The 27630-nt window shown below is 44.1% G+C and overlaps 1 protein-coding gene across 1 annotated transcript in view; it reads left to right on the top strand.

Annotated features, from left to right (window-relative positions):
- LOC147104387 (transmembrane protein 132C-like) overlaps positions 1 to 27630 on the top strand; it is a 1245027-nt gene that overhangs the window by 1124071 nt on the left and 93326 nt on the right. The window contains exon 6 of the mRNA XM_085961692.1: positions 13962 to 14167. Within this exon, the coding sequence (XP_085817818.1) occupies positions 13962 to 14167 (206 nt within the window). The remainder of the gene's footprint in view (positions 1 to 13961; positions 14168 to 27630) is intronic.

The following is a 27630-nucleotide window of genomic DNA, read 5'->3' as shown; positions in this document are numbered from 1 at the left end:
GTGTCAGCATTGGAAAGAACACAGGGAACTGCACAGAGCTCTCAACTGACAAAAGATGTAACATTCGTTTATTTAATTTATTGTGCGCAAGTCTTCTAAATTAGGCATCCAATGATGCAACGCAATACCCCTGTCTGTACCAGGATATCCCCGTACCCCTGTCTGTACCGGGATATCCCCGTACCCCTGTCTGTACCGGGATATCCCCGTACCCCTGTCTGTACCGGGATATCCCGTACCCCTGTCTGTACCAGGATATCCCCGTACCCCTGCCTGTACCGGAATATCCCCGTACCCCTGTCTGTACCGGGATATCCCCGTACCCCTGCCTGTACTGGGATATCCTCATACCCCTGTCTGTACTGGGATATCCCCGTACCCCTGTCTGTACTGGGATATCCCCGTACCCCTGTCTGTACTGGGATATCCCCGTACCCCTGTCTGTACTGGGATAGCCCCGTACCCCTGTCTGTACCAGGATATCCCCGTACCCCTGCCTGTACTGGGATATCCCCATACCCCTGTCTGTACCGGGATACCCCCGTACCCCTGTCTGTACTGGGATATCCCCGTACCCCTGTCTGTACTGGGATATCCCCGTACCCCTGTCTGTACTGGGATATCCCCGTACCCCTGTCTGTACTGGGATATCCCCGTACCCCTGCCTGTACTGGGATATCCCCGTACCCCTGCCTGTACTGGAATATCCCCGTACCCCTGTCTGTACTGGAATATCCCCGTACCCCTGTCTGTACTGGGATATCCCCGTACCCCTGCCTGTACTGGGATATCCCCGTACCCCTGCCTGTACTGGAATATCCCCGTACCCCTGTCTGTACTGGAATATCCCCGTACCCCTGTCTGTACTGGGATATCCCCGTACCCCTGCCTGTACTGGGATATCCCCGTACCCGTCTGTACCAGGATATCCCCGTACCCCTGCCTGTACCAGGATAGCCCCGTACCCCTGCCTGTACCGGGATAGCCCCATACCCCTGTCTGTACTGGGATACCCCATACGATTCAGCTCAGAGATACATTGGGAGGATAATTCAACTTTGTCTTGGGCACAAAATAGATGGTACCAAATCGGCCGCCCGTTATAAAGCCTGTCCAATTTTCCTTTCCACTGACGCCAATGGAAAGTTTTACTCCCTATCCAGAGTAGAATTTTGCGCCTATTGTGTTTGCTGCTTGTAGGAGAATCACGTTCTGTGCTAAACCTAGAGTGCCTCTATATTTTTTTTGAGTTTAGACTTGTCTTCCAGTGGGTAAATGGACATCCTGCTTTGGTACGGAATCATTACAGACCAGGAAAGTCCCAGGTTTGATCCATGGTCAGTATTAAGTTAGCCAGTTGTAGCCTATTGCCAATTATCAAAATCCATGACAAGGCCTTGGACAACGTGGACCACTTTCCGTACCTCGGGAGCCTACTGTCAACAAAGGCAGACGTCGATGACGAAGTCCAACATCGCCTTCAGTGTGCCAGTGCAGCCGTCGGTCGCCTGAGGAAGAGAGTGTTTGAAGACCAGGACCACAAACCCGGCACTAAGCTCATGGTCTACAGAGCCGTAGTAATACCCGCCCTCCTGTATGCCTCAGAGACGTGGATCATGTACAGCAGGCACCTCAAAGCACTGGAGAGGTACCACCAATGCTGCCTCCGCAAGATCCTGCAAACCCATTGGCAGGATAGGCGCACCAACGTCAGTGTTCTCGCTCAGTCCAACATCCCCAGCATCGAAGCTTTGACCATGCTCGATCAGCTCCGATGGACAGGTCACATTGTCCGCATGCCCGATACGAGACTCCCAAAACAAGCGCTCTACTCGGAGCACCGACACGGCAAGAGAGCCCCAGGTGGGCAGAGGAACGCTTCAAGGACACCCTCAAAGCCTCCTTGAAAAAGTCCCACTGACTCCTGGGAATCCCTGGCCCAAGACCACACAAAGTGGAGGAGAAGCATCCGGGAAGGCGCTGAATACCTCGAGTCTCTTCGCCGGGAGCAAGTGCAAGCAGCGCAAGGAGCGCACATCAACCCAAACACCCCACCCACCCGCCCCTTCAGCCACCGTCTGCCCCACCTGTGACAGAGACTGTAGGTCCCGCATTGGACTCATCAGTCACCTGAGAACTCAGTTTTAATGTGGAAGCAAGTCATCCTCGGTTCTGAGGGACTGCCTAAGAAGAAGAAGATTGTGGAGGAGGTGGGTCACTAAATTTGGCCTCAGTGTTCTCCAGGCTAGTGAGGGGAAAACAATTGCCTTTGGTTCCTACACCTGATTGCCATCCAATAGTACCAGCTGAAAGTGCGCGCATGAGGTTAGATGGACACAAAATCAGGTTCTGTTGTGATATATCCCATTGGCAAATAGCCTGCCACCATTCATTAGCTAGGTCCAGGACCATGAAGGTTTGCTCTGTACCAAGTACTAAAATGCTATGATAGTATGAAATTTTTACATTACTATTTTACATTAGCAACAGCCTGAATCAATAATTTCTGTTTGATATATGTAATCTTGTATCTATTCAGGAGAGAACTGCGCACTGATCCGAAGAACATTCAAAATGATTTACTGGATAGAAAGAATTATAGTCTAGAATAGATGCGACATGGGCACATAACAAGGCCGTGGAACTAATGGTTCATTGAAGAAAAATCACTCATTCTGTTATTTATTTATACCAAGGTCTTCACTTAAATATTATCAATAACCTTTTCACCTGCAAGTCTAGTTCTTAAAGGTGCAATCATGTTAATATTTCTGAAATAAAACAAGAAGGTTTACTTGCTCTCAATTTAAACTGGATTCAAAACAAGCAAATAATGAAACCTCTTCTATTCCTCATCAATCCCCTCTGGAAAAAAATTAGGACTGGAATAGGAAGTAACAACTCAAAACTATTCCTGATCCAAGATGTCTAATGCAGCCAAGCTTGTATTACAGCACAGTACAAGGTCACCGCGATATGGAGGAGGGAGGGAGGGAGACCGGGGAAGATGAAGACTGTCGGCATCATTGTGTTAGCATATCCCTCTAATAGCTCCAAAATGGCTGCCTCTCCCTCAGTCAACAGATATAATAGGCAGTTTGACGGTGGCTGCCCATTTGCACTTGTGGTAAAGCATTCCATGTTCTGCTCACTCTCTGTCTGAAGAAAAATTAACTTCACTCTTGACAAAATACACTTGACAGTTGCACTCTGTTTCTTGTCTTGATATTGGATGTGGGATCATCAGGGAAGTTACTTCCCACATTAATATCATGTACTCCTGGCTAAATACACTTCACTCAGGCGAATGAAGTGCTGACCTTTTCTCGTTACTGCAGTGCTCTGGAATGGCTTAATCTGGCAGTAGAACAACTGCCCTTTAGATTGAGATTTTTTTTAAGTCTTCGCTTAAACACCAGTTATTTCAGCCCCTCCTTATGTGCTTTCCAAAGCAACGTCTGATGACGTTCTTACCACAGAGTTAATGACGTACGCCATTAATTTGCATGGTGGGTTCTCCCAATTTCTCCATGGGAACTTCTGTGAAAGATCTGTGGCAACACCCATGGAAATTCAACCCCAAAAACTCTTCAGAAGCCATGGTAAATGAAATAACCAGCATATTTAATACTTAACACAAAAGCCATTTCTGACTATTACTGGTCAAAAAAGTAAAAGCCCATGGGATCCAAGGGAAAGTGGCAAGTTAGATACAAAATTGGCTCAGTGGCAGGAAGCAAAGGGTAATGGTCGACGGTTGTTTTTGTGACTGGAAGGCTGTTTTCAATGCGGTTCCGCAGGGCTCAGTACTGGGTCCCTCGCTTTTTGTGGTATATATCAATGATTTAGACTTCAATGTAGGGGGCATGATTAAGAAGTTTGCAGATAATACAAAAATTGGCCGTGTGGTTGATAGTGAGGAAGAGAGCTGTACACTGTAGGAAGATATCAATGGACTGGTCAGGTGGGCAGAAAAGTGGCAACTGGAATTCAATCTGGAGAAGTGTGAGGTAATGCATTTGGGGAGGGCTAACAAGGCAAGGGCATACACAATAAATGGTAGGATACTGAGAGGTGTATTGGAACAGAGGGACCTTGGAGTGCATGTCCACAGATCCCTGAAGATAGCAGGACAGGTAGATAAGGTGGTTAAGAAGGCATACGGGATACTTTCCTTTATTAGCCGAGGCATAGAATATAAGAGCAGGAAGATTATGCTTGAACTGTAAAAAACACTAGTTAGGCCTCAATTAGAGTACTGCATGCAGTCCTGGTCACCACATTACAGGAACTATGTGACTGCGCTAGAAAGGGTACAGAGGAGATTTACGAAGATGTTGCCAGGACTTGAGAATTTTTGCTTTGAGGAAAGATTGGATAGGCTGGGGTTGGTTTCTTTGGAACAGAGGAGGCTGAGGGGAGACTTAATTGAGGTGTATAAAATTACGAGGGGCCTAGATAGAGTGGATAGGAAGGATCTGTTTCCCCTAGCAGAGAGGTCAATAACCAGGGGGCATAGATTTAAAGTAATTGGTAGAAGGATTAAAGGGGATTTGAGGAGAACTTTTTTTCACCTCATGGTGGGGGTCTGGAACTCACTGCCTGAAAGGGTGGTAGAGGCAGAGACCCTCATCACATTTAAAAAGTACTTGGATATGCACTTGAAGTGCTGTAACCTGCAGGGCTACGGACCAAGAGCTGGAAAGTGGGATTAGGCTGGATAACTCTTTCGGCTGGCACAGACACGATGGGCAGAATAGCCTCCTTTTGTTCTGTAAATTTCTATGATTCTATTTCTATAAGTTTATAGTACGACAAAGAATAGCTGTTTGTAAAGAGTGCAATTTACTTGAAAGTTTAAAGCTGCAACTTAAGCTTAGACACCAATGTGGATTTATATTTAATAACAGTGTCACCTAATGAATGAATCTTTAAAATCAGCAGTCACATGACCTTATCCACTTTTCTTCGAAAGATTTCCTTGCATACACTATTTAATTTCGTAGAACACAAGTCCCTCAGGAAGTTCTAATAAATGTCTGTGCGGCTTAGACCCTGCGTATGTGCAGGGAGAATTGAAAAGAGGTCCAGTGGAACCGGGCTGTACAATCACCTGCTGTTTCCACTGTGATGTTTTTAATGTTCCCAAACTGAGGATTTGTCACTTTAATCTTCAATTCATGCTTAAATCATCTCTTGCCAAGACATGTTCAGATTAACAGGACTATCTGTGAGGATAATAAATTGAAGTCTTCCACTGTAATAACCCTCAGTGCAAAAGATTTGTAATAAAAAGATATTTTGGTTGTTTTTGTTCTAATTAATTTGACCGATATTTGAATTATTTTTGACTGATAATCTGGCAAAATACAGAAATACAGGGATAGAAATTCATGTACTCACCGCCACTACATCGTGCCATGAAATGGCAATAAAATGGCAGCCGCCACGCTTTTGCCAGCTGGTGGTGGTTCCCGTGGCAGCCGCCATATTCCACTTCTCCTTTGCGCTGCCAGTAATTGCAGTTACTGGTGACACCGTCAACATTGCTGGCGAACAGGAATCCCCCCTCCCCCCCCCCCCACAGTTTTTAATGGCTTGCATTTGGCTAAATTCAGAGAGTGTCAGTTTTAAAGTCCAAGGAGCTCATTGTAAGTCAGGTACTTTTCACAAATCACCGATCTGTGTATATTATTTTGGATTGCATTCCCAGTCACAGTAAGTTGTTGTACTTCAGAAAATTTCCGTGGAGCTGCACTTCTGATTGTTATAGAATTCCTGCTGTTTGATTCAAGTTTTTCTTGCTGCAATGTTTTGTTTGCACGTCTGCAGCTGTTTGAAATATGGCTGGACTGTACAAGTCAGAATATCTGAAATTCCGTAATTGCTCAAGAAGCGCCACGGCAAACCTTGCTCTGTTGCCCTTGAGGCATTTTAGTTGAACCTACATTTTTCTGAAGAAGGGAAATGGTTGGAACAGTTTGGCCGGGATCTTACCTGAGGAGGCGCGTTGGAGGCGGGACTGCTGGTTTCCAGGTTCTAGTCCCTCTCCTAGCGACGTCTGACAAACAGACGCTATTTTCCCCTGATGGGCCTTGTTAAGCCCGCCCTGCGGGCTTTTCGGCCAATTAAGGGAAAGCCGGTATCAGATGACGTCCGTGCATGACGCTTCATCTGCCGGTTTTGTTAAAGTGACAGGCCCCATAATTTTTTGACAGATGAATTGTCAGTGTTTGACAGCATTGAGGTTCTGTCAAACACTGACAATCACTGTCCAAAGGTGAGTCCTTGCACCCAGGCTCACCAATGACTCTCTCCTTAGGAGAAAACAGATGGCAGCTGCATGTGAAATTGCAGAAGTCATCTGTCAATTTTGCCGATCAGATGAGGCTTCACAGAAACATCAAATCTTGTCACCTGCAGATACATATAAACAGAATAAAAATATTTCTCACTACATTCTCTCACCTGTCATACTTACCTGTGCACCATTGCACCCATCACACTACCTCTGTAGCTGTCATTTGCACACTTACACTGCAGCAGACCCACAGTTGGCCTCGCTGTCCCTGGCAGGGTTTCCCGCCGTCGGGAAGGCTGCATCAGCAGGCTGAAAATGAGGAAAAGCCTCTTAACTGTCTGTTAACTACCTGTTAACAGGAAGTTAATTGGCTCTAATCCCCTTCCCGCCGCTAGGAGAAGGGTCCCTGCGCGAGTCGGGGACCTGCCTCGCGAGAAGATGGTTCGGAGGCAGGTTGGGAACGGGGTTAGGACCCGCTCCCAATTTTTCCCATTTCCCCAGCAGTCCCGCATCCAAACCTGCCTCCTCAGGTCTGGGAAAATCCAGCCCTTTGTATCTGGGATGTTAATTCCATTCCTCTGATATAAAATGTGATGTGTTGATCAAATCATCTCAGAGCCACGTTTCCCTTTTTCTGTTGAAATACAGGTGTGAACCCCATTTTCAACGTAATTTATAACCCACTAATGAAATTGTGCTGAAAATCCTGACAATGCATTGTGACCGTGATAACAGCAGTCAATCATGACACATTGGTATCAATAATCCCTTAATGCAGCTAACAAGCCACATAAATTTCAAAAAGATCATTAGTCTAGATGTAGAGTGTGCAACTTTTGGCAATGGAGAATATCTCTATTCAGGCCCAAAGTTTGCAGTCTTTGCAAAAAGGTGTAAAGAGCAGTAAACTATTGTTATATTAAAATATTTCAACGTCAACTAAACAGGGCAACATTATAGCTGAGAATTACTTTTTAGTTCTCTTTGGGTTTTTGTACAGTTCTTTCTCTGCCAGCTTTCATTTGGCCCATCTCAGTTGCATCTGCAACTGGTGCAAATTCATACCTCCTGCCAGCAGATTATAGTCCAGAATGTCATATGCCTTTTCTGAGATTTTTGTGAAACCAAATATTGAAAAAGTATATAAAATAAAACTACATCACTGATGGTAATTATTCCTCTCCCAATCTATTGGTGTTTAACCTACTTACAGATGGTCCCTGCTCCTGAATCAATCAAATTACATTGTAATTGCTGGTTGGCTCAATTTATATTCCTCAAATTGACCTGAAGCTGACAACGTGATCATTGGAAAAAGCCCCCTACTATCCCTTTTATCCAAACTATCATTTGTAACCTCGTGATTTTCAGCCCCTCTGTCAGATCTCCGTTTAGCCTTCTTTGTTCTAATGAAAAGAGCCCCAGATTCTCTAATCGCTCCTGATAAATAAATCCTCGCATGCTTGGTTTCAACATAGCGAATCTCTCCTGTACCCACTCCATAGCTTTGTTATCCTTAAGTAAGATGGCCAAAACTGGATATAATGTTCTGCCACCAAGTCTTTATTATGGATGATTGTATTGTCATCCTGGTTTTGACTGAAATTTGGCTCATAGGTGGCGATAATTTGTCCCTTACTGAAACCTTCCCACATGGTGGTATCCTGGCCATTAAGTCATAACTTGGTCTTTCCCCTTACTCCACTGGCACCATTTCCTGCTTCAAGCACCTCAGTCTGCCCCCCCCACCTTCTTACCTCTACTTAAAATCCTAATTTTCTACCACCACCCAAGCCCTACCCTGAGATTCTCCCCAGCATACCCTCCCTCCTTTCCTCCTTCAGCCTCTGAATTGAATGGCTTCTTATCCTCGGTGATTTTAATCTCCATCTCTGCTTCCCTTTCACTTTCTCCTCTGAATTCACTGCACTCCCATCCTTCCTAAACTTGTTCCTCCACATAAACTCTGCTACCCATATTCATGGCCACACCTTGACCTCCCCATCTCCTATTCCCTCTCTACTCCCATGGTCGCAATCACTGTCAAGGCCACATTCATAGGGACATAGAAGTGGGCCATTCAGCCCCTCGAGTTAGTTCCGCCATTCAAGTAGATCATGGTCTATCAGTACCTCAACTCCAGTTACCCACCTTTGATCCATCTCCCTCGATACTCTTACCTAACAAATATCTATCGCTCTCAATCTTGAACATTTCAATTGACCTAGCATCCACAGCGTTTTGGGGAGAGAATCCAGATTTCCACTACACTTTGTGTGAAAAAATGCTTCCTGATTTCACTCCTAAAATCTCATTTTAAGCTGGTGAGCTCTAATTTTAAGATTTTGAGCTCTAATTTGAAGATTCGACCACTTCCTGCTATCACTCACCATCCATATTTCTCTACCCCCTTCCAACCGCACTTGGTCCTGTGTCCAGCTCTGGAAAAACTTATTTCTGGTTTAGCCTCTCATTTCTACATGCAACTGAAAAGGTAGCGGCTCCATTGCTATGTCCAGTAGTTACGATTCATTTGTACACTTTTACAATGGTGTCAATTTGGGCAACATTCATCACTAATGTCAAAGGGCTGTTGTTAATATTGAACTCTCCACGCTCATCTTGTCCATGAGACCCACCTCCTGCTCCCTCAACCCTATTCCCACCAAACAGCTGACCACCCAACTTCCTTTTCTGGCTCCCATGTTAGCTGACATTGTTAACGGTTCTCTCTCCTCAGGTACTAGCCCCCTCTCCCTCAAATCTGCCGTCATCACCCCTCGCAAAAAACCAACCCATGACACGTCCGTCCTTGCAAACTACCACCCCATCTCCAACCTCCCTTTCCTCTCTCAAGTCCTTGAATGTGCTGTCGCCTCCCAAATCCGTGTCCATCTTTCCCCTGCCACAGTACCGAAATGGCTCTCATCAAAGTCACAAATGACATCCTTTGTGACTGTGACACAGGTAAACTATCCCTCCTCGTCCTTCTTGACTTGTCTGCAGCCTTTGATATGATTGACCACTCCATCCTTCTCCAACGCCTCTCCACCGTAGTCCAGCTAGGCAGGACTGCACTCACCTGGTTCCATTCTTATCTATCTAATCACAGCCAGAGAATCACCTGCAATGGCTTCTCTTCCCGCTCCCGCATCGTTACCTCTGGTGTCCCCAAAGGATCTATCCTTGCCCCCCTCCTAGTTCTCATCTACATGCTGCCTCTTGGCGACATCATCCGAAAACTCAGCGTCAGTTTTCACATGTACGCTGACGACACCCAGCTCTACCTCACCACCACTTCACCCGACCCCTCCACTGTCTCTAAATTGTTAGACTGCTTGCCTGGCATCCAGTTCTGGATGAGCAGAAATGTTCTCCAATTAAATATTTGGAAAACCGGTCCCGCCACAAACTCTGTTCCTTTGCCACCGACTCCATCCCTCTCCCTAACACCTGTCTGAGGCTGAACCACACTGTTCACAACCTTGGTGTCATATTTGACCCTGAAATGAGCTTCCAACCACATATCCGCAGCATAACTAAGACCGCCTATTTCCACCTCCGTAACATCGCCCGTCTCCATCCTTTCCTGAGCTCATCCGCTGCTGAAACCCTCACCCATGCCTTTGTTTCCTCTAGACTTGACTATTCCAGTGCACTCCTGGCTGGCCTCCTATGTTCTAACCTATGTAAATTTGAGGTCATCCAAAACTCGGCTGCCCGTGCCCTAACTCGCACCAAGTCCCGTTCACCCATCACCCCTGTGCTCGCTGACCTACATTGGCTCCCAGTTAAGCAACGCCTCGATTTCAAAATTCTCATTCTTGTTTTCAAATCCCTCCATGGCCTTGCCCCTCCCTATCTCTGTAATCTCCAGCCCCACAACCCCCCAAGATATCTGCACTCCTCTAATTCTGCCCTCTTGAGCATCCCTGATTATAATCGCTCAACCTTTGGTGGCCGTGCCTTCTGTTGCCTAGGCCCTAAGCTCTGGAATTCCCTCCGTAAACCTCTCCATCTCTCTACCTCTCTTTCCACTTTTAAGACGCTCCTTAAAACCTACCTCTTTGACCAAGCTTCTGGTCACCTGCCCTAACTTCTCCTTATGTGGCTCGGTGTCAAATTTTTTGTCTTATAATAGTCCTGTGAAGCGCCTTGGGACGTTTTACTGCATTAAAGGCGCTATACAAATACAAGTTGTTGTTGTTGTAACATTGTTATAGTCTGAATTACCCAGAATTACCTTCTGAAGTTAACATCCCTATCAGATATAGTTTCATTTCTGAGTGATGTTGTGTCAGTGACTTCATTTTGTCTACCTTGTCTACAGAGCAGGAGTATGTCGCTTGGGGTGGCCATTCCAGCTGCTTAATTCTTCTGAACACTTGGGTGGAGGGGGGGGAGAATGGAGCGGGGTAGAGATCCGAAACATTTTGTAAAATATTTGCTCCTAACCTGCTTCACTAAACAGAAGGCAATTTTCATCTCCAGAAAGCCTATCTATTATGTTTTCCTTTTTGTTGTAGAGAACAGAAGCCAATTATAAAGAATCTATTTAGTACCTCTGCAGCTCACAGACCCCGAATGAGAATAGCTGATCAGGGAAGGTGTCAAAGTAATTGCTTCTGGGCTATTCGCTTATGTCACTGCAGTGATAATACTTTGAAATGTTCTTATTTGTTGAGCCCGCTCACTAATGCAAGGTCTGACCTGGAGTAAAATTCTCACTTTTCAATGTATCTGCAGCTAAGGAAAACTGAACGGTTAGAAGACATTTCATTCTACAGACGGTTGTTGGAGCAGGCAATGCTTTGGCACGGAGAGTGGTTGAGGCAGAGACCATTCCATCTTTTAAGAGAAAATTGGATAAGTATTTCTAGCAGAGGACGATAACAGGGAGATGGGAGGATCGTGAGATTACTTTTGGATTGCTCTAGTCGCATAGAAATGATGGCTTGAATGGCTTTGTTCTGTGCCATAAACTTCTATAGCTCTATCATAGATAACCTTAACAAGTATAGATGCAGCTATAATTAGTGAAGGGGCATTGTCACTATGAAAAAGTCTTTGGCTTTTCATTCTATACACAGTAAGTTCCTATTTAAATCATGTCATTGTGGGCTATTGGCAAAAGGAGGGCAAGCACGTCTCCGCAGGAAGAGGAAAAACAAGACGTTGGCACCAATAGTTTAATAAGACACTTGTACTTGCTCTATTGTGGTTGGGATAGTCCTGCCCGCTACTCACATTCACAGGCCTTTTTGTGAAGAGCAAGCTAATCAGAGGTAACAGCGCTTAATCCCAGATGAGCCAATATTCCAAAAGCGGGCAGGCATGAATGGAATTCCAGAGGTATATGGAGCAGCAAATTAGACTAGGGCCTCTGAGACACCTTATGAGTATCACCGCTCTAAAATATATCATACAAGAGCACATAAGTCAAACATGATGATGTGCTCCTGATTTCTTAGTCACTTATATCATCAGAAAGATGATGCATGCTAGATTTGTCTTTCCCACTAAAATATTCTACAGGAAAACTCTTGTCATTGTCAAATCAATTCCTCTTCCAGTCCCTCTTTCACATGTGCTAGATGGTGCATAAGATGTCGGCAGCAAGTAAAAAGTAAGAACACGTGCTTCTACAAACCAAATTCTGATGCTATTGAGGTCAAAGTCCAATCCATGCACTGTCAGCTGAAGTGTATTTGACCTAAATCTTCACATAACCCTACATCTGCTGGAGCCTTTAACTGGACTCTTTACTTGGTCCTTATTAAGGTATGAAGCTGAATCTCAAAATGTTATTGACAGCCCCAGATTCTGATATGTTGTTGTGTATTCTTACTGGCTCACTTATAAATCCTCTGGGGAGATACCAGTCAGATATCTTAGACAGCTGACTAAGAGCAACAGTGAAATATTGACTAAAGCACAATATTGTGTAACGGCAATGGGTAAACTATTTATAGAATTCTCAATGTCTGTAATTGCTTAAGTTCTTTAAATGATCATTCAGTACTAGTTGACCATCATTTCAGAAAACGATGATGTAATATAGAACAGGCCTGCAATGCCTATAGAAAAGATATTTAATGATTCTAAAAGAGCTATGTAATGACTATACAGTGTATCTATACCTGCAATAGTTAGACTATATTGCTGGTCTGCTACGCTGCTATGTAATCATGCAGTGCTTGTGAGTAATTTATATACTGGTACTTGCTCAACTTAAGTATTCTGAATATATCCACTTTGGTGATGTGTTCCATTAAAATTCATGCTAGAAGGTGAGTCAGTGGGCTGCTCTGTGACTACTGGTCTGAAAGTTCATCCTCCTGGCTCATCGCCTCGTCCTGATGGCATAGTTCACTGGGAATTTGCTAAATAGGGAATATTGAGATTCCACCTACTCCATGACATGTTGTGAATGAGCAACAATGTACTGACCACCTTCCCTTATTCTTTGTTTCTTGTACTTTGTCTCCTTGTATTCTTTTGGGTTGAAATTGCACTGTTTGGGTTAACACCATTCTTAAAGTACAGATAAAGGCATTTCATATGAATGAGTTACTAATATCACATGTGGTTTCATTTGATTTTTGTCTCCTCTCTCTGTTCTTTCCAGCGTTCTGTTTTCTCTCTACCCTGTGTGCATGTTTGGGGATCTCAGTGGTACCCTGCATGATACAGTGATGGAATCTTGAGACCATGTTTTTAATCGATTGTTTGTATTTTGATCTGGAGAGGGAAGGGTTTTTTTTGCAATTGAGTAGCAGGAAAGCTTTCTGTGATATTTTTTACATTCTCTGCAAACACTGGTCTGAGTTTTAAAGCTGAGGTTTTTTTTTGCCAGTTGATAATGTTTTACTTTGTTTCTTGCTGTGTACGCGTGTTGGTTTTTCAGTTGCTCTGGGTGCGTTGTCAGCAGAATGCTGTATCGTGCAGAGCAGTAACAGTGTCAACTGAGATGGGAGGTGTTAATCAGTGCTGTTTGGAGCAGTTGGTTTAAGCGCACACCGACATGTTTTTGTGGCTGAAAGTAGAGCTGGATTACATGAATCCAGATATTATTCCAAAAAATATCATTGAATAAGATTATGATCTTAATTTCCTTTAGAAAGTGGCACAATATTGAGGAATGGTATAAGAAACTGTAGTCACTGTCGACCTCCCACCCCCTCACTCCTAATGTGATGCCATCAATTTTTGAGATATTATCACTATTATTTCTATATTTGTTTGGGTATTTAAATAAAAAGACTGAGATGTAAATATTTTGCTGAGATCAAGATTCCAGTTGCGTATAAGTAACTTAATATATCAGCAAACTTGACAGTATCTTCTAGTTTTCTTATTTATAATTACCTCTTGGACTGACTGCATTATGGCAAATATTAAGGTATAACTAGCTCCTGACTTTCTCAAAATCAGGTTTTTTTTTTACTTAAAAAGATTGACACAATAGTTTCACTCTTCCTGTTTTGTAAGTGTGACTATAAAAGTAATTTATTAAAGAGCATTGAGGCTTTAATAAATTATTAATGTTCTCTGTTTTGGGTGTAGAACCTCTCGGCTGAGTGGCTGTACCTGTCGTGTGCAAAGCGACATTTTCCTCTCTGTGCTGCTGTACTGATTCGGTTTTTCCCCTTTGTCACAGGTTTCTGACAGATGCGACTACGTCTTGGTGAACGGCAAGGAGATGAGGGGCAAAGTGAATGCCATTGTTAATTTTACTTATGAGCATTTGAGCGCACCGCTGGAAATCACTGTTTGGGTGCCTCGACTTCCCCTTCAGATTGAGGTCTCCGACACTGAACTCAGTCAGATCAAAGGATGGCGCGTCCCTATCGTCTCCAACAAAAGGTACGAGTGATTAGAAAATGCACCTCTAAAGGATTAGATTGTTTATTTTTTTCATTTTAGATACAAAATACAGAATTTAAGAGATCATACTATTTGTGACCAATAAATAAGTAGCTCCTCCAATAGCATCATCCTCAGCAGCTTTCTGTGTTTGATTCTGAAACTGTTACACAGCATTACATACATAGAATTAATGTACAGCTCAGAAAAAGACCATTCGGCCCAACAGGTCTATGCTGGTGTTTATGCTCCACACGAGCCTCCTCCCACCTTATTTCATCTCACCCTATCAACATATCCTTCTATTCCTTTCTGCCTCATGTACTTAACTTGCTTCCTCTTAAATGTATCTATGCTATTCGCCATAACTACTCCCTGAGGTAGCAAGTTCCACATTCTAACCACTCTCTGAGTAAAGAAGTTTCTCCTAAATTCCTTTTTGGATTTACTAGTGACCACCATATATTTATGACCCCTAGTTCTGGACTCTCCTACAGGTGGAAACATCTGTTATTCCAATCACTGGAAGTTTGTGAATTTTACTTATTTTTCATTGATGCAGAGTTTTTTTTTAATGCTGTAAGGAATTCCATATTGTCTCATACACACCTCACGCGTGTGATGTCAAACGGCTGAAAAATGTTCAACCCATGAAGAAATACAAAGATAAGTATCCAAGCTATGAAGCCAGGAGGCAATAGAAACTCCTGGTTCATCCAGAGGCTTCCCACCTATCTGACATGATTGCCTTAGAGGGACATCATCATCATGGAAAAGACATTCATTTTTGCTTCAAACATATGATCACTGATATAAATTGCATTGAATCATATCATTGTATCACTCGCTTACTGCCATAGTGATAACTAAATTATTGCACAGCTGTTTTGACACTTGTTTTTTTCTTAAACAAAACATTAAAGTTTGTCAAATACTTTCCACGATGACAGTGCTCCTTTAATTGACTTTCGTACTCACTGTTGTATGTAGAATAATAATGGGCGGGAGGGAGTAAATGGCTGTAGATGATCACTGGGCTCAGATGATATAAACAAAGAGAGCGAAGTTGAAAGCAATTAATATCATAATCTGAATCCAGTTTACATTTGAGTCTTCGTTGGGGGGAGAAATATCCGAAGTAATTATAATCCAAGATTATATGATGTTTATGTGAAAATATTTGCTATCACATTACATGGGTTAATTGGCATTGGTTTTGAAATTTTAACTAAATGATCTATTGTCAAAGTACAGCAAATTCCAAATCATTCTATTCAGCACAGTCTTCTCTATCATCTGAAGAGCAACATGCTAGAGGCAAGGTGTGTTAGTGATGGCTCGCAATGCACTTCTGCTAATGACTTGTCAAATTAAAGTGTTGTTTTATCTTAACGATCCCCCGTTCCTTTTAATAAAAATGTTTCTAATGCAAAATAGTGCTCCTGCTGCTCGAGTAGGGCCATTGTTTGTGATGTGAGCAGGCGAGGGGAACTGTGGCCACGTGCTCTCTTATAACGACTGTTGGGGCCTCTATTCCTGGGAAGCATATCCTTCAGAGATTGATGGAATAGCTTCAATGTCATAAGGGTCCATGTGCTGTATCTGTATAGAGACTGCACAGCGACTGGAAAACCATTTAGCTTGTCAGTGTCAGTTTGACTCACTTGGTAGTACTCTCGTCTCTAAGTCAGAAGATTGTAGGTTCAGCTTCCACTATGGATTTGGGCACCTGATCTAGGCTGACACTGCAGTGCAGTACTGAGGGAGTGCGACATTGTCAGAGGTGCTTTCTTTTGACAAGAAGGTTAAACTGAAGCTCTGCCTGCTCAAGTGAACGTACATGAAAAATCCCATGGAACTATTTGAAGAGGAGTAGGGAGTTCTCCCTATTTTCTGGCTAAAATTCCTCCTCCATTCATTCATTTACTGTTTGTGGGACCTTGCTGGCTGCTATGTTTGTCTATTTAACAGTAACTGTACTTAAAGTACTGCATTGATTATGTGGTCCTTTGGGGCGTGAAAGACATCGTATGAATGCAAGTTCTTTTTTCTAGTTTCAATGATTTATAAACTTGATACTCTTTAAAAGTAATTATTACATATAAAATGTATATTTTAGTGGGGTTCCCACTGATGGTAAGACAGATGATATGCTGTTCTATACCGACAAGAGCATTATACAGGAAACTTTGGTTTATCCGGAGGTTGTATGTCCAGAAACCTCGATCTAACGGCAGAAATCAGCAGCCGTTTTGGTTAGGTTTTTTTTCTTCTCCTCGCATTTTTTTAACTGTCAGGCTCTGGAAAGCGTCTCTGTAGCTTAGCAACAGCTTCCGAGACACTTCCAAGGTACGGGCCGAGTGTTTACAAGCTGTTGCTAAGCAACAGTGTTTGTTGTCAGATAATCTCCGTATCCTTCAACATTAGCGCTGGTCTATCCGGAAGTTTTGATAGATCGGCAGCAGCTCGGTCCCGTCGGTGCCGGATATCGCGAAGTTTCCTGTACCACTTATTGCACAATGTATTATTCTGGTGCTGAGGTGGAGCTGTGTTTAAGATAGCCTGTCCCTTTAATGTTTCAAATTGATGAGGGAAGTTTGCCACTTGACAGGTGTTTGTAATTTTCAGGCTCCAGGTCAGATGAATCCAACATGACTCGTGCTGAATTCAAGACTTCCACACATATAGATATTTGTCCTGGAACTCCCTATCTATTTGTCCTGGAACTCCCTCCCTAACAGCACTGCAGGAGTAACTTCACCTCAGACTGCAGCGGTTCAAGAAGGCGGCTCGTCACCACTTTCTCAAGGGCAATTAGGGATGGGCAATAAATGCCGGCTTTGCCAGCAATGCCCACATCCCATAAACGAAAAAAAAATATTTGAAATTAACATTACAGTGCAAGCACAGTCCTTTTTAAAAATGTTACACCATTTGAAATGCACATGATGTAAACCTTCTAAAGAAAATAGTGCTATTAAAGAAAAATAAGTAATTATGAGCAGTGTGTTGGTGCTACAGTACACAGTGCTACATTGCGATGGGATGCCAGCTTTGCACTTGAATCCAGGTATGCAACTTTCCAATCTGCGGTCTATTGTCAATTAAAGAGAGAGAGACCAGAGGGAGGGAGAGAACATTTGAGTCCGAGTTAGATCTGGCTGCTCTTGGAAGCAAGCTTGAGACTAACATTGACTGGGACTCAACATCCTGTACGATCCCATACCAAATTGGGTAGCATAGTGGTAGAAAACAGGGGGAAAGCAGGTGGTGAGGCCGACTGACCTCAAGTTGCATATGGAGAACCAAAGAAGCTTTCAACTATTAGAGTCATGGTGGGCGAGTCAGAAAAGATGACCAAAAGCTTGGTTAAAAATGTGGGCTTTAAGGAGATTTTTACAGAGAGAGAGAAGTCGAGAGCTGGAGAGGTTTAGGGAGCAAGTTCAAGAGACTAAGGCAGAAGCAGCTGAAAGCTGCAACACCAGTGGAAAGGTGGAGCGAGAAGAACAGAAGGCCAGAGTCAGAGGTCCAGACGTGTAAGAAACTATCTGAGGAGGGAGGAAGTGGCAGAAGTTTGGGTGAGGCAAGACCATGGAAGGATTTAAAATGAGGGTGAGAATTTTAAATCTAATGTGCCGGGGCAACACATAGGCCAGTGACAACAGGGTGGATAGGCAAACGGGACTTAATGCAGGACTGGATACAGGCAGCAGAGTTTTGCATAAGTTGGAGGTTGCAAAAGATGGAGGATGAGAGGCTGGCAAGGGTATGTTGGAGAATTTGAATCTAGAGTTGATGAAAGTGTGGATAAGGGTTTAAGTGGCCGTGGGGATGAGGTAGGGACAAAGTCCTGCGATGGTGTGGAGTTGGAAGTAAACACACGGTGATGATTGGGATAGAGGGTTTTAAACTTAGCTCTGAATTGACTAAGATGCCAAGGTTTCACACAGCTTAATTCAAACTGAGCACTTTGTTAAGAAGAAGGATGGAGTCAGTGGTAAGGGAGCAGAGTTTATAATGGAGCTGAAGACAAATATTTATATACTCCTTTGAGCTTTACTCTTGCTTTATATATGTCATCAGAACTCCTCAGGTGCCTTGTGACTCATTCCTTCCCATCTATTAAAATATTCTAAAAAAAGGTTGCAATCTGTTAGTAAATCAAATTATATTTTTTATGTTCCATTAGTTTAGATAGTTTACACATAACATTTATGTCTGAAGCTTTTCAGAAGGTAGCAGTTATTTTTTGGTACATTATTTATATAAGCCCCTAATTAGTAATTACAAAGATGACTAAACATTAATTAGCTCTTACATTGTCATATATTCCAAGTTCGAACCAGTTGTTAATTAGGTGTTACAGCACTGTGGGATGGAAGCCTGCTAAAGATGAAGAGGTGTAAGATGTCAACTGTTTTACAACCCTGTTAAGTTGTAGCCTATCTATCAAGCACAAGGAGAGATGAAAGCATCGCTGTAACTGGAGATGATTTCATATTGAAGGGATACGTGCATGAAAGTGAGAAAAGAGAAATCTGTCCAGAAGTCTGTTTGGCTGAGATCCTTTTTGGTTCGACTCCAAACCAACAAAGAGGAATCAGGCTGCCACTCGCAATCAGACCGAATGCTCGCATTAGCAGCCCCCTCGTTTCTGTCCTCTTCCACAAACGTTGCATAGCGAAAACAAGCAAAAAAAGTCTTAATGCGTAAATTCCATTTTTTCTTAAATTTAACATTTTCTCCCTCCCAAGACAGGAGTGTGGATTATTGAGAAGTGTAGGGGGCGAGAGGGAAAGCTTGATGACAGCAGCCAAAACAGGAGGAAAGCTGTGCTTGCGGACTGCCAATCTTGAAGAAATGTGTGAGCTGAGACAGTGAATGCAGGCAGGCTCTTTGACTGTGGGAGGTATCACATTTGGCCCTGACCCTTTTCTCGCCTGATGTCCACGTAAAAAGAAAGCATTTTGGGTGAGATCTATGCTTTGTTTGCCCTGTAGCATGAGAACAATGCATTTTAAATGAGCTTAGTTTAAAGGAAAGAATTAGCAGGGAAACGAAAATTGCAGCCACTGTTACAAGTTGTTCAGATTGGCGATTCTACAACCAAGTGATGGCAGAATGTTTGCACTCCTTTATGAAAATTCATGGACCATATTATGGTAGTAAAAAAATCACATACAATAAAAACGAATTGGCTGTTTAAATCAGCTTTGATTTCAGTTGTAAATGGCCCCAGTCTTTTGTCATATAAATAGAATACGCTGCTGAGCCTCCTCTTGAAATACTGCTGTTTTGGAGCAGAGCTAGATTTAATCACTAGCCCTTATGTTCTGCTTAGCAGTCTTGTTAAGTTTGTTTAATTTCTGCCCCATTAAACTAAACCGTTTTGGCTCCCTCCATGGCTCCCTGAGGTATTGTGCTGTTTGCGGTGGTCCTACGCTGCACAGACCTGAGAATTCCAGGCCTTTGCTGAGTTAGCTCATCTCAGTTGGGTTGGCAGTGGGGTGGGGAGTGGGGGCGGGCAGAGGGAAAATCAACTCGGGTTCTCATTCCCTAAAGAAGGACCCTTGATGGAAAATGCTTTTTTATGTGGACATCAGGCGAGGGAAGGGTCAGGGTCAAATGTCAAAGAGCCTGCCTACATTCACTGCCTAAGCACACACGTAAAGATTGGCTACTATGGTGAGGTACTAGAGGACTATTGACACCCATGAAACTGTATCCCAGCAGGGGAGTTATCCCTGGTATCCTGGCCAATATTTATCCCTCAGTCAACATCACTAAAACAGATTATCTGGTCATTAGCACATTGCTGATTGTGGGAGCTTGCTGTGCGCAAATTGGCTGCCACGTTTCCAACATTACAATGACTACACTTCAAAAAGTAGTTCATTGGCTGTAAAGCGCTTTGGGACGTCCGGTGGTCGTGAAAGGCGCTATATAAATGCAAGTCTTTCTGTCTTTCTTTCTAGTAGTAGTCACTGCCTTCAGGAGAGCAGCAAGCTGATGGGAAATTTATACAGTATTCAGTTATGAATGATGTACATGCTCATGAATAAATTAATATATTTGCCTTTTACAACTTGTTTAATATTTATGGACCTTGCAGGTGCTTAATTACCAACAGAAGTGAAATCGTCACTGGAACAGACATTAACCCCAGTTTTTCTTTGGCCCGGATTTTGCTGTAGAAATAACGGAGAGGCTGTCAGCGCTCACCATTATTAATGTGTAAATCAGACAGCAACTTCCAGTGACCGCAGATGCACAGCTAAACACGGAAATCCGGAAGTTCTTGTCCGAGTTGCCCTGCTCCTCCAGAGGCCGCGCTATAATGGTATTTCACCGAGAGACTCGGCATTGAAATACATGGAACGGAGCGAAGTTGCTGTACTTTGTTTAACATTCGTTCCTGGGAGGTGGGCGTCGCTGGCAAGGCCAGCATTTATTGCCCATCCCTAATTGCCCTTAAGAAGGTGGTGGTGAGCCGCTTTCTTGAACAGTTGCAGTCCATGTGGTGAAGGTACTCCCACAGTGCTGTTAGATAGGGAGTTTCAGGATTTTGACCCAGCGATGATGAAGGAACAGCGATTATATTGCCAAGTCAGGATGGTGTGTGACTTGGAGGGGAACTTGCAGGTGATGGTGTTCCCATGTGCCTGCTGCACTTGTCATTCTAGGTGGTAGAGGTCACGAGTTTGGGAGGTGCTGCCGAAGAAGCCTTGGCAAGTTGATGCAGTGCATCTTGTAGATGGTACACACTGCAGCCACGGTACGCCAGTGGTGCAGAGAGTGAATGTTTAAGGTGGTGGATGGGGTGCCAATCAAGCGGGCTACTTTGTCTTGGACGGTGTCGAGTTTCTTGAGTGTTGTTGGAGCTGCACTCATCCAGGCAAGTGGAGAGTATTCCATCACACTCCTGACTTGTGCCTTGTAGATGGTGGAAAGGCTTTGGAGAGTCAGGAGATGAGACACTCACTGCAGAATACCCAGCTTCTGAACTGCTCTTGTAGCCACAGTATTCATGTGGTTGGTCCAGGTAAGTTTCTGGTCAATGGTGATCCCCAGGATGTTGATGGTGGTGGATTTGGCGATGGTAATGCCGTTGAATGTCAAGGGGAAGTGGTTAGACTCTCAATTGTTGTATAGTCATTGCCTGACACTTGTGTGGTGCAAATGTTACTTACCACTTATCAGCCCAAGCCTGTATGTCATCCAGGTCTTGTTGCATTCGGGCATGGACTGCTTCATTATCTGAGGAGTTGCAAATGGAACTGAACACTGTGCAATCATCAGCTAACATCCCCGCTTCTGACCTTATGTTGGAGGGAAGGTCATTGATGAAGCAGCTGAAGATGGTTGGGCTCAGGACACTGCCCTGAGGAACTCCTGTATCGATGTTCTGGGACTGTGATGATTGACCTCCGACAACTACAACCATCTTCCTTTGTGCTAGGTATGACTTCAGCCAGTGGAGCATTTTCCCCCTGATTCCCATTGACTTCAGTTTTACTAGGGCTCCTTGATGCCACACTCGGTCAAATGCTGCCTTGATGTCAAGGGCAGTCACTCTCACCTCACCTCTGGAATTCAGCTCTTTTGTCCATGTTTGGATACCTTCCATCACTTTGCTGATGATTCACAGTAGACTTATGGGGCCTGATAATTACCCATTAAACACACCAGAAAAAGTTAGGGCTTGTCCATTCCAGTGTAAGTACATTTTTAATGGTGTGATAAGTCTTAATTACTACCGAACAATCTCTCTGGCACTGAAAAATAACTTTTTCAAAGTGTGGAGTCTCATTCCTTCAGATTTTAATTATTGTTGAAGATTTAAAGAAATGATAAAAAAATGTAAAATAAAACATTTAAAAAAACTTTTTCTTTCTGTCTCTTTTATCTCTCTCTCTCTCGCTCCTTCTCTTGTAATCCAATCTTTCTTTCCTTCTCTTTGTTTTGCTTTCTGCACATGATTCGGGTGCATTTGGAGGTGTGCCACAGACCTGATCAGGAGAGGCAGGCAATCTCATTCAAGTAATGAAATGCTTGTTGAGATACCCTTAAGAGGGCTTTTAACACCAGCTTTTGGCTTTAACTTCAGGAGCATGGCATCACGCAGCTCAGGAAGCTCGCTTGTGAAGGGGAGGCGGAAGCTCAGTGGCCATTGTGCGAGTCCATTAATTGAGAACTGGAAAAAACACAAATACTCCCACATTGCACCTGATTACTTGGCTAATGGAAAGGCTTGTGCTGATTCCATTTTGTGCAGAGATTTAGCTGTCAGCAGTTTGCAGGTCATTTCTGCAACCTCGGAAGCCACTCTCACCACATTGCTAGTCACTATCTCAGCATTGAAGGATTTGGCCACAGATCTCCACTTTACCTGCCTTCTGTTAGATCAGCATGGGTGCTGCTTATGCTGCCTCATCTTGGAGCTCGGAATCGGACCAAGATGAGCCAGCACCAACAACACTAGCCACACCAGCAGCAGCAGCCACAACACAACGACTTGATGCTCCACAGGAGAGAGGAGGGTCAGCACAGGGCTGCCCGCACCGGAGGTGTTGTGTATGTACCTTTAAGAGAAGAACTGATTTTATACTGCAGTACCGGCAGTGACCACACCTGTATAAAAAGCCATAGCAGGCTTCTGTACTTCAGTCTTAAGTTTACCCTCTGTTCAGTAAATACCTGTTTTATTGTTCTCTTGCAGTCCGTGTATTATTGATACTCGGGCACTACAGGAGGCGATACCCCCAATGCAGGGTATACAGGCAGAGGATGAGCTTCCTCTACATGACTGAGCAGCAGTGCTTCAGGAGGCTCAGGCTATCGCGCCAGGTTGTCGCAGATATTTGTAGTTTGCTGGAGCAAGACCTGCTGCCCAGCGGTCCTGGTAAACTCGCCTTACCAGTGGCTGTCAAAGTCACCACTGGCCTCAACTTCTTCACCTCAGGCTCCTTCCAGGGATCTGCAGCAGACATTTGCAAGATCTCGCAGTCGGCCGTCCATAGATGCATCACCCAGGTGACCGATGCTATGTTTGACAAGTCAGACAATTATGTCAACTTTGCCACTGATGAAGCCAGTGTTACTGAGCGGGCGCTGGCCTTTGCCACTCTGGCTGCAACCATCGACTGCACACATGTGGCCATCAAGGCACCCACTCATCACCCAGGAGCGTTTGTGAACTGCAAGGGCTTCCACTCCCTCAATGTGCAGTTCGTCTGCAACCATAAAAAGATCATCATGCATGTGTGCGACAGATTCCCTGGCAGCTGTCAGGACTCTTTCATGCTGTGCCAATCTACCCTCCCTCAGTTCTTCGCACCTCCAAACAGACTTAATGGCTGGCTGCTTGGAGACGAGGGCTATCCACTGAAGTCATGGCTGATGACAACCTTGAGGAGGCCAAGTAATGAGGCGGAGGAGCATTATGATGAGAGCCACATGTCCACCAGATGTGTCATGGAGCAAGCAATATGCATGCTGAAGATGCGCTTCAGATGCCTTGACAGATCTAGTGGAGCCCTTCAGTGCGCACCAGCCAGGATCTCCAGAATCATCATCGTTTGCATCGTGCTGCACAACATAGCGCAGCAGCGAGGATTGGAGCTGCAGGAGGAACAAGGTGCAGAGCACACAGCCTCTTCAGAGGAGGAGGAGGAACCTGAGGTGGAGATGACACCAGCAGCACTGATTATATGGACTTCAAAACAGCATTTGATAAGGTTCTGCCCAAGAGAGCATTGCCAGAAATAAAACCATGTGAAATTAGCAGTAACCTTGTGACATGGCATGGTAGTTGGTTGAGAGGTAGGAGACAGAGAGTAGGGATAAAGGGAAAGTTCTCTGATTGGCAAGATGTGACAAGTGATGTTCTCTAGGGACCTGTAATGGGCGCAGCTTTTTACCATCAATCTCAATGGCTTGGATGAAGGAATAGAGAGTTGTACATCCAAGTTTGCAGATAACACTAAGTTAGGAGGCACAGTATGTATGTTGTATATCCGGAGCAGGAAGTTGCAAAGGGATATAAAGAGACTAAGTGAGTGTGCAATGCTTTCGCAGATGGAGTTCAATGTAGGCAAGTTTGATGTCATTCACTGTGGATCTGAGAAAAACAACTCCGTAGGAGCTGTGGAACAGCAAAGGGATTTAGGCATCCAGAATGTAATCAAACAAGCGAATGAAATGTTGGCCTTTGTCTCAAGGGGGTTGGAATACAAAAGTGAGGAAGTGATGCTTTAGTTGTACAAAAACCTTAGTCAGACACCATCTGGAGTACTGTGTTCAGTTCTGGGCACCTCAGGAAATATATATTGGCCTTAGAGGGGGTACAGTGCAGATTCACTGGAATTATACTGGGGGCTTAATGGATTAAATTATGAGGTCAGGTTGCATAAACTTAGTTTGTATTTCTTTGCATTTAGAAGGTGATCTAATCAAGGTGTATCAATGGATTCAATCGGGACGATACAAAGAAACTATTTCCTCTGGTGGGGGAATCCAAATGAAGGGAGCATAATCTCAAAATGAGAGCTTGGACACTGAGGTCCTGCTGAATTTAACGGCAGGACCTCATTATAATATTTTTCTTCCATTTCTCTACCAACAGCTGGCCAAATTGACAGGTTGGCTGCCAGGCAGGAAAACCAGTGGCAGGAGGCCACAGCCAGGGACCCTTGGGGACGGTCCCCGGAAATCAGTAGGAGGGTGGGAGCTAGAGATGGGGGCTGGGGGGTGGTGAGGAGGTCGCCAATCGCAGGAGGGAGGGAGAGAGAGAGAGAGAGAGAGAGAGGCCACGATCGGCAGAGGGAAGGCCGAAGGCTTTTTTGAAGGGCCGGGGGGAGCACTCCTGCTCCTCCTGGCCCACAAGGAGCGCTGGAAAAGGCACTTACCTTGGCAATTCCTATCTCTCTCTCACTGCTGGGTTTCCTGAGGAAACCCATGTGGCAACTGATAAATTTAAATCAGGCTCCCAATTGCACTATTGGGAGCATGATTTAAATATGTTAATGAAGTATCCTGCCTCTCAAGAGCAGGACACTCGCAAGACACAAGACCCACTGTCGTAAAAACGGCAACGCGAACACGGCAGGTTGGGGACACGTTCCCTGTTTTTAAATTTTTAACCCCCCAGCCCATCAACCCTCTCCCGCCCATCATGTGGGGGTTAATATCCAGGCCAAGGTGTACCATAGGGCTTTCCAGAGGATGTTACTTCCTCAAAGAGGTTGAGGAGCTTGGTCAAGCAAAGCCTTCTGAATCCATGTTGGCTACTGCTTGCTAGGTCATTATTATACGCCTCAATTTTGCTCCTGTTAATCGTTTTCATTATTTTAAATGGAATGGAGGTGAAATGGCTCTGTAGCTGCCCTTGTCTGTTTTATCCCCCTTTTTGAATGTGTGCACCACATGGGCCTATTTCCAAACTTCTGGTAGCTCTCCAGTGACTCCCTCATTACTTCACAAATTTCCTGCCCAGTCTTCCAACCACAGTATAGCTGTTGGGAAATAAGGAGGATCGCATTAAACAACTTAAATTAAATGTAAATATCATAGTACATGATGAACAATAAATCCTCAGATTTTCAGCATGGCTGGGCGGAAACAAATTCAAGCTGTGTATACCTCGATTTTTACCACGATATTGTCTACATAGTCAAACCCCAAAATAAAAGTCCATTTCATTCATCACTCTCTAAATGCACCTGTATTTATTAAGTGGCTTCCTTTCCATTCTACAGCATCATTTTACAGTGGGATCCAGAAAAACACACACTGGATTCGAGGTCAGAACTCGCACCGGATTCGAGGTCAGAACTCGCACCGGATTCGAGGTCAGAACTCGCACCGGATTCGAGGTCAGAACTCGCACCGGATTCGAGGTCAGAACTCGCACCGGATTCGAGGTCAGAACTCGCACCGGATTCGAGGTCAGAACTCCCGGTGTGTAAAACCACTTTCCACTCACTGCTGTTGGGCAGAATTCCAGAGCCAAGTATCACGTTGAACAGCACTTAGTCCAAGGAGCCTGAATAAGACCAATCAATGAAAGAAGAATTAGAGTTAGGAAAACAGGGGAATTTTATCTCTTTCTCACGGACACCAAGACTAAATGTAATTCCCTATCACTGCCCTCACTGAGGTTGACTAACTCTGTACAGACCAGGGATTGTATCCAGATTCTTCCTGCTCTGTACTTTGATCCAGGCATGAAGATATTCCCTGAATTATCCCATTTGATGCTCAGCCCACTGAACACACCCATTCCACCAGCAAATTTCACCACATTTTCAAAAATCTAATCTAGTTGTTTTCATGTTCAGATTTAAAGTTGTGGTTTAAAGATTTGCAAACTTTCTTGTTCAGTCTGCAATTTATAGAAATCCTGTTCAAAGCGCCTCACCACCACCTTCTCGAGGACAACTAGGGATGGGCAATAAATGCTGGTCTTGCCAGCGACGGCCACATCCCATGAAGGAATATTCAAAAAAACTCCTGGGCCCAGCAGAGCATTTCCAAAAAGGAGTTGTGCATTTATCAATATTCTACTGTATTTCAAAACCCTATCCAGCCTTTCAAAGCACCACATTTGATAGCTGCTCTTAGTGGTGGGTCTCATTCAGCTTCCAGTTGCCATTGTCTGTCTTTATAATCTTTTAAATTGCATATTTCACTTAGATTAGTGTTGACAGAGGATTTTTTTCTAGTAATAAGCAAAATGTAAAAAAAACTCATAGCTTTGAGAAGCAGACTAATACTTTTTAATAAAAGTGAAGAGCCAGAGAGTTATGAAGTGTGTTTCAGCTCAGTTCAGTTAATCATATTATGCTTTATTGGACCCATGGGCTACAGACTTCAAAGGGTGAAACGCAGTGGTGTGGTATAATAATTTTTCTATTGCCTGCTAATTAAGTTCCAGTGACATAGTATTGAATAGGATTGGAGAGCAGAAGAATGAAAGCACAATAACCCTCTGATGCCTCACAGCTACAACAAGCGCCTACGTTTTTTTTTCAATATTTCATAGAATCATTCGGCCCATCGCGCTCATTCCGCTCTGCTAGAGCACTTCAGCTAGTCCCACTCCCCCGCCTTTTCCCTGTAGCCCTACAAATTTTTTTCCTTCAGGTACTTATCCAATTCCCTTTTGAAAGCTACGATTGAATCTGCCTCCACCACCCTTTCAGGCAGTGCCTTCCAGATCATAACCACTCGCTGAGCAAAAAAGTTTTTCCTCATGTCGCCTTTGGTTCTTTTGCCAATCACCTTAACTCTGTGTCCTCTGGTTCTCGACCCTGCCGCCAATGGGAACAGTTTCTCTCTATTTACTCTGTTTAGACCCCTCATCATTCTGAATACCTCTATCAAATCTCCTCTCAACCTTCTCTGCTCTAAGGAGAACAACCTCAGCTTCTCTAGTCTATCCACGTAACTAAAGTCCCTCATCC

The sequence above is a fragment of the Somniosus microcephalus genome, chromosome 19 (genome assembly GCF_052327205.1).
Source record: "Somniosus microcephalus isolate GS21.2 chromosome 19, FLI_Smic_1.0, whole genome shotgun sequence".
Lineage (NCBI taxonomy): Eukaryota > Metazoa > Chordata > Chondrichthyes > Squaliformes > Somniosidae > Somniosus > Somniosus microcephalus.
This window is presented reverse-complemented; position numbering and strand designations above follow the sequence as displayed.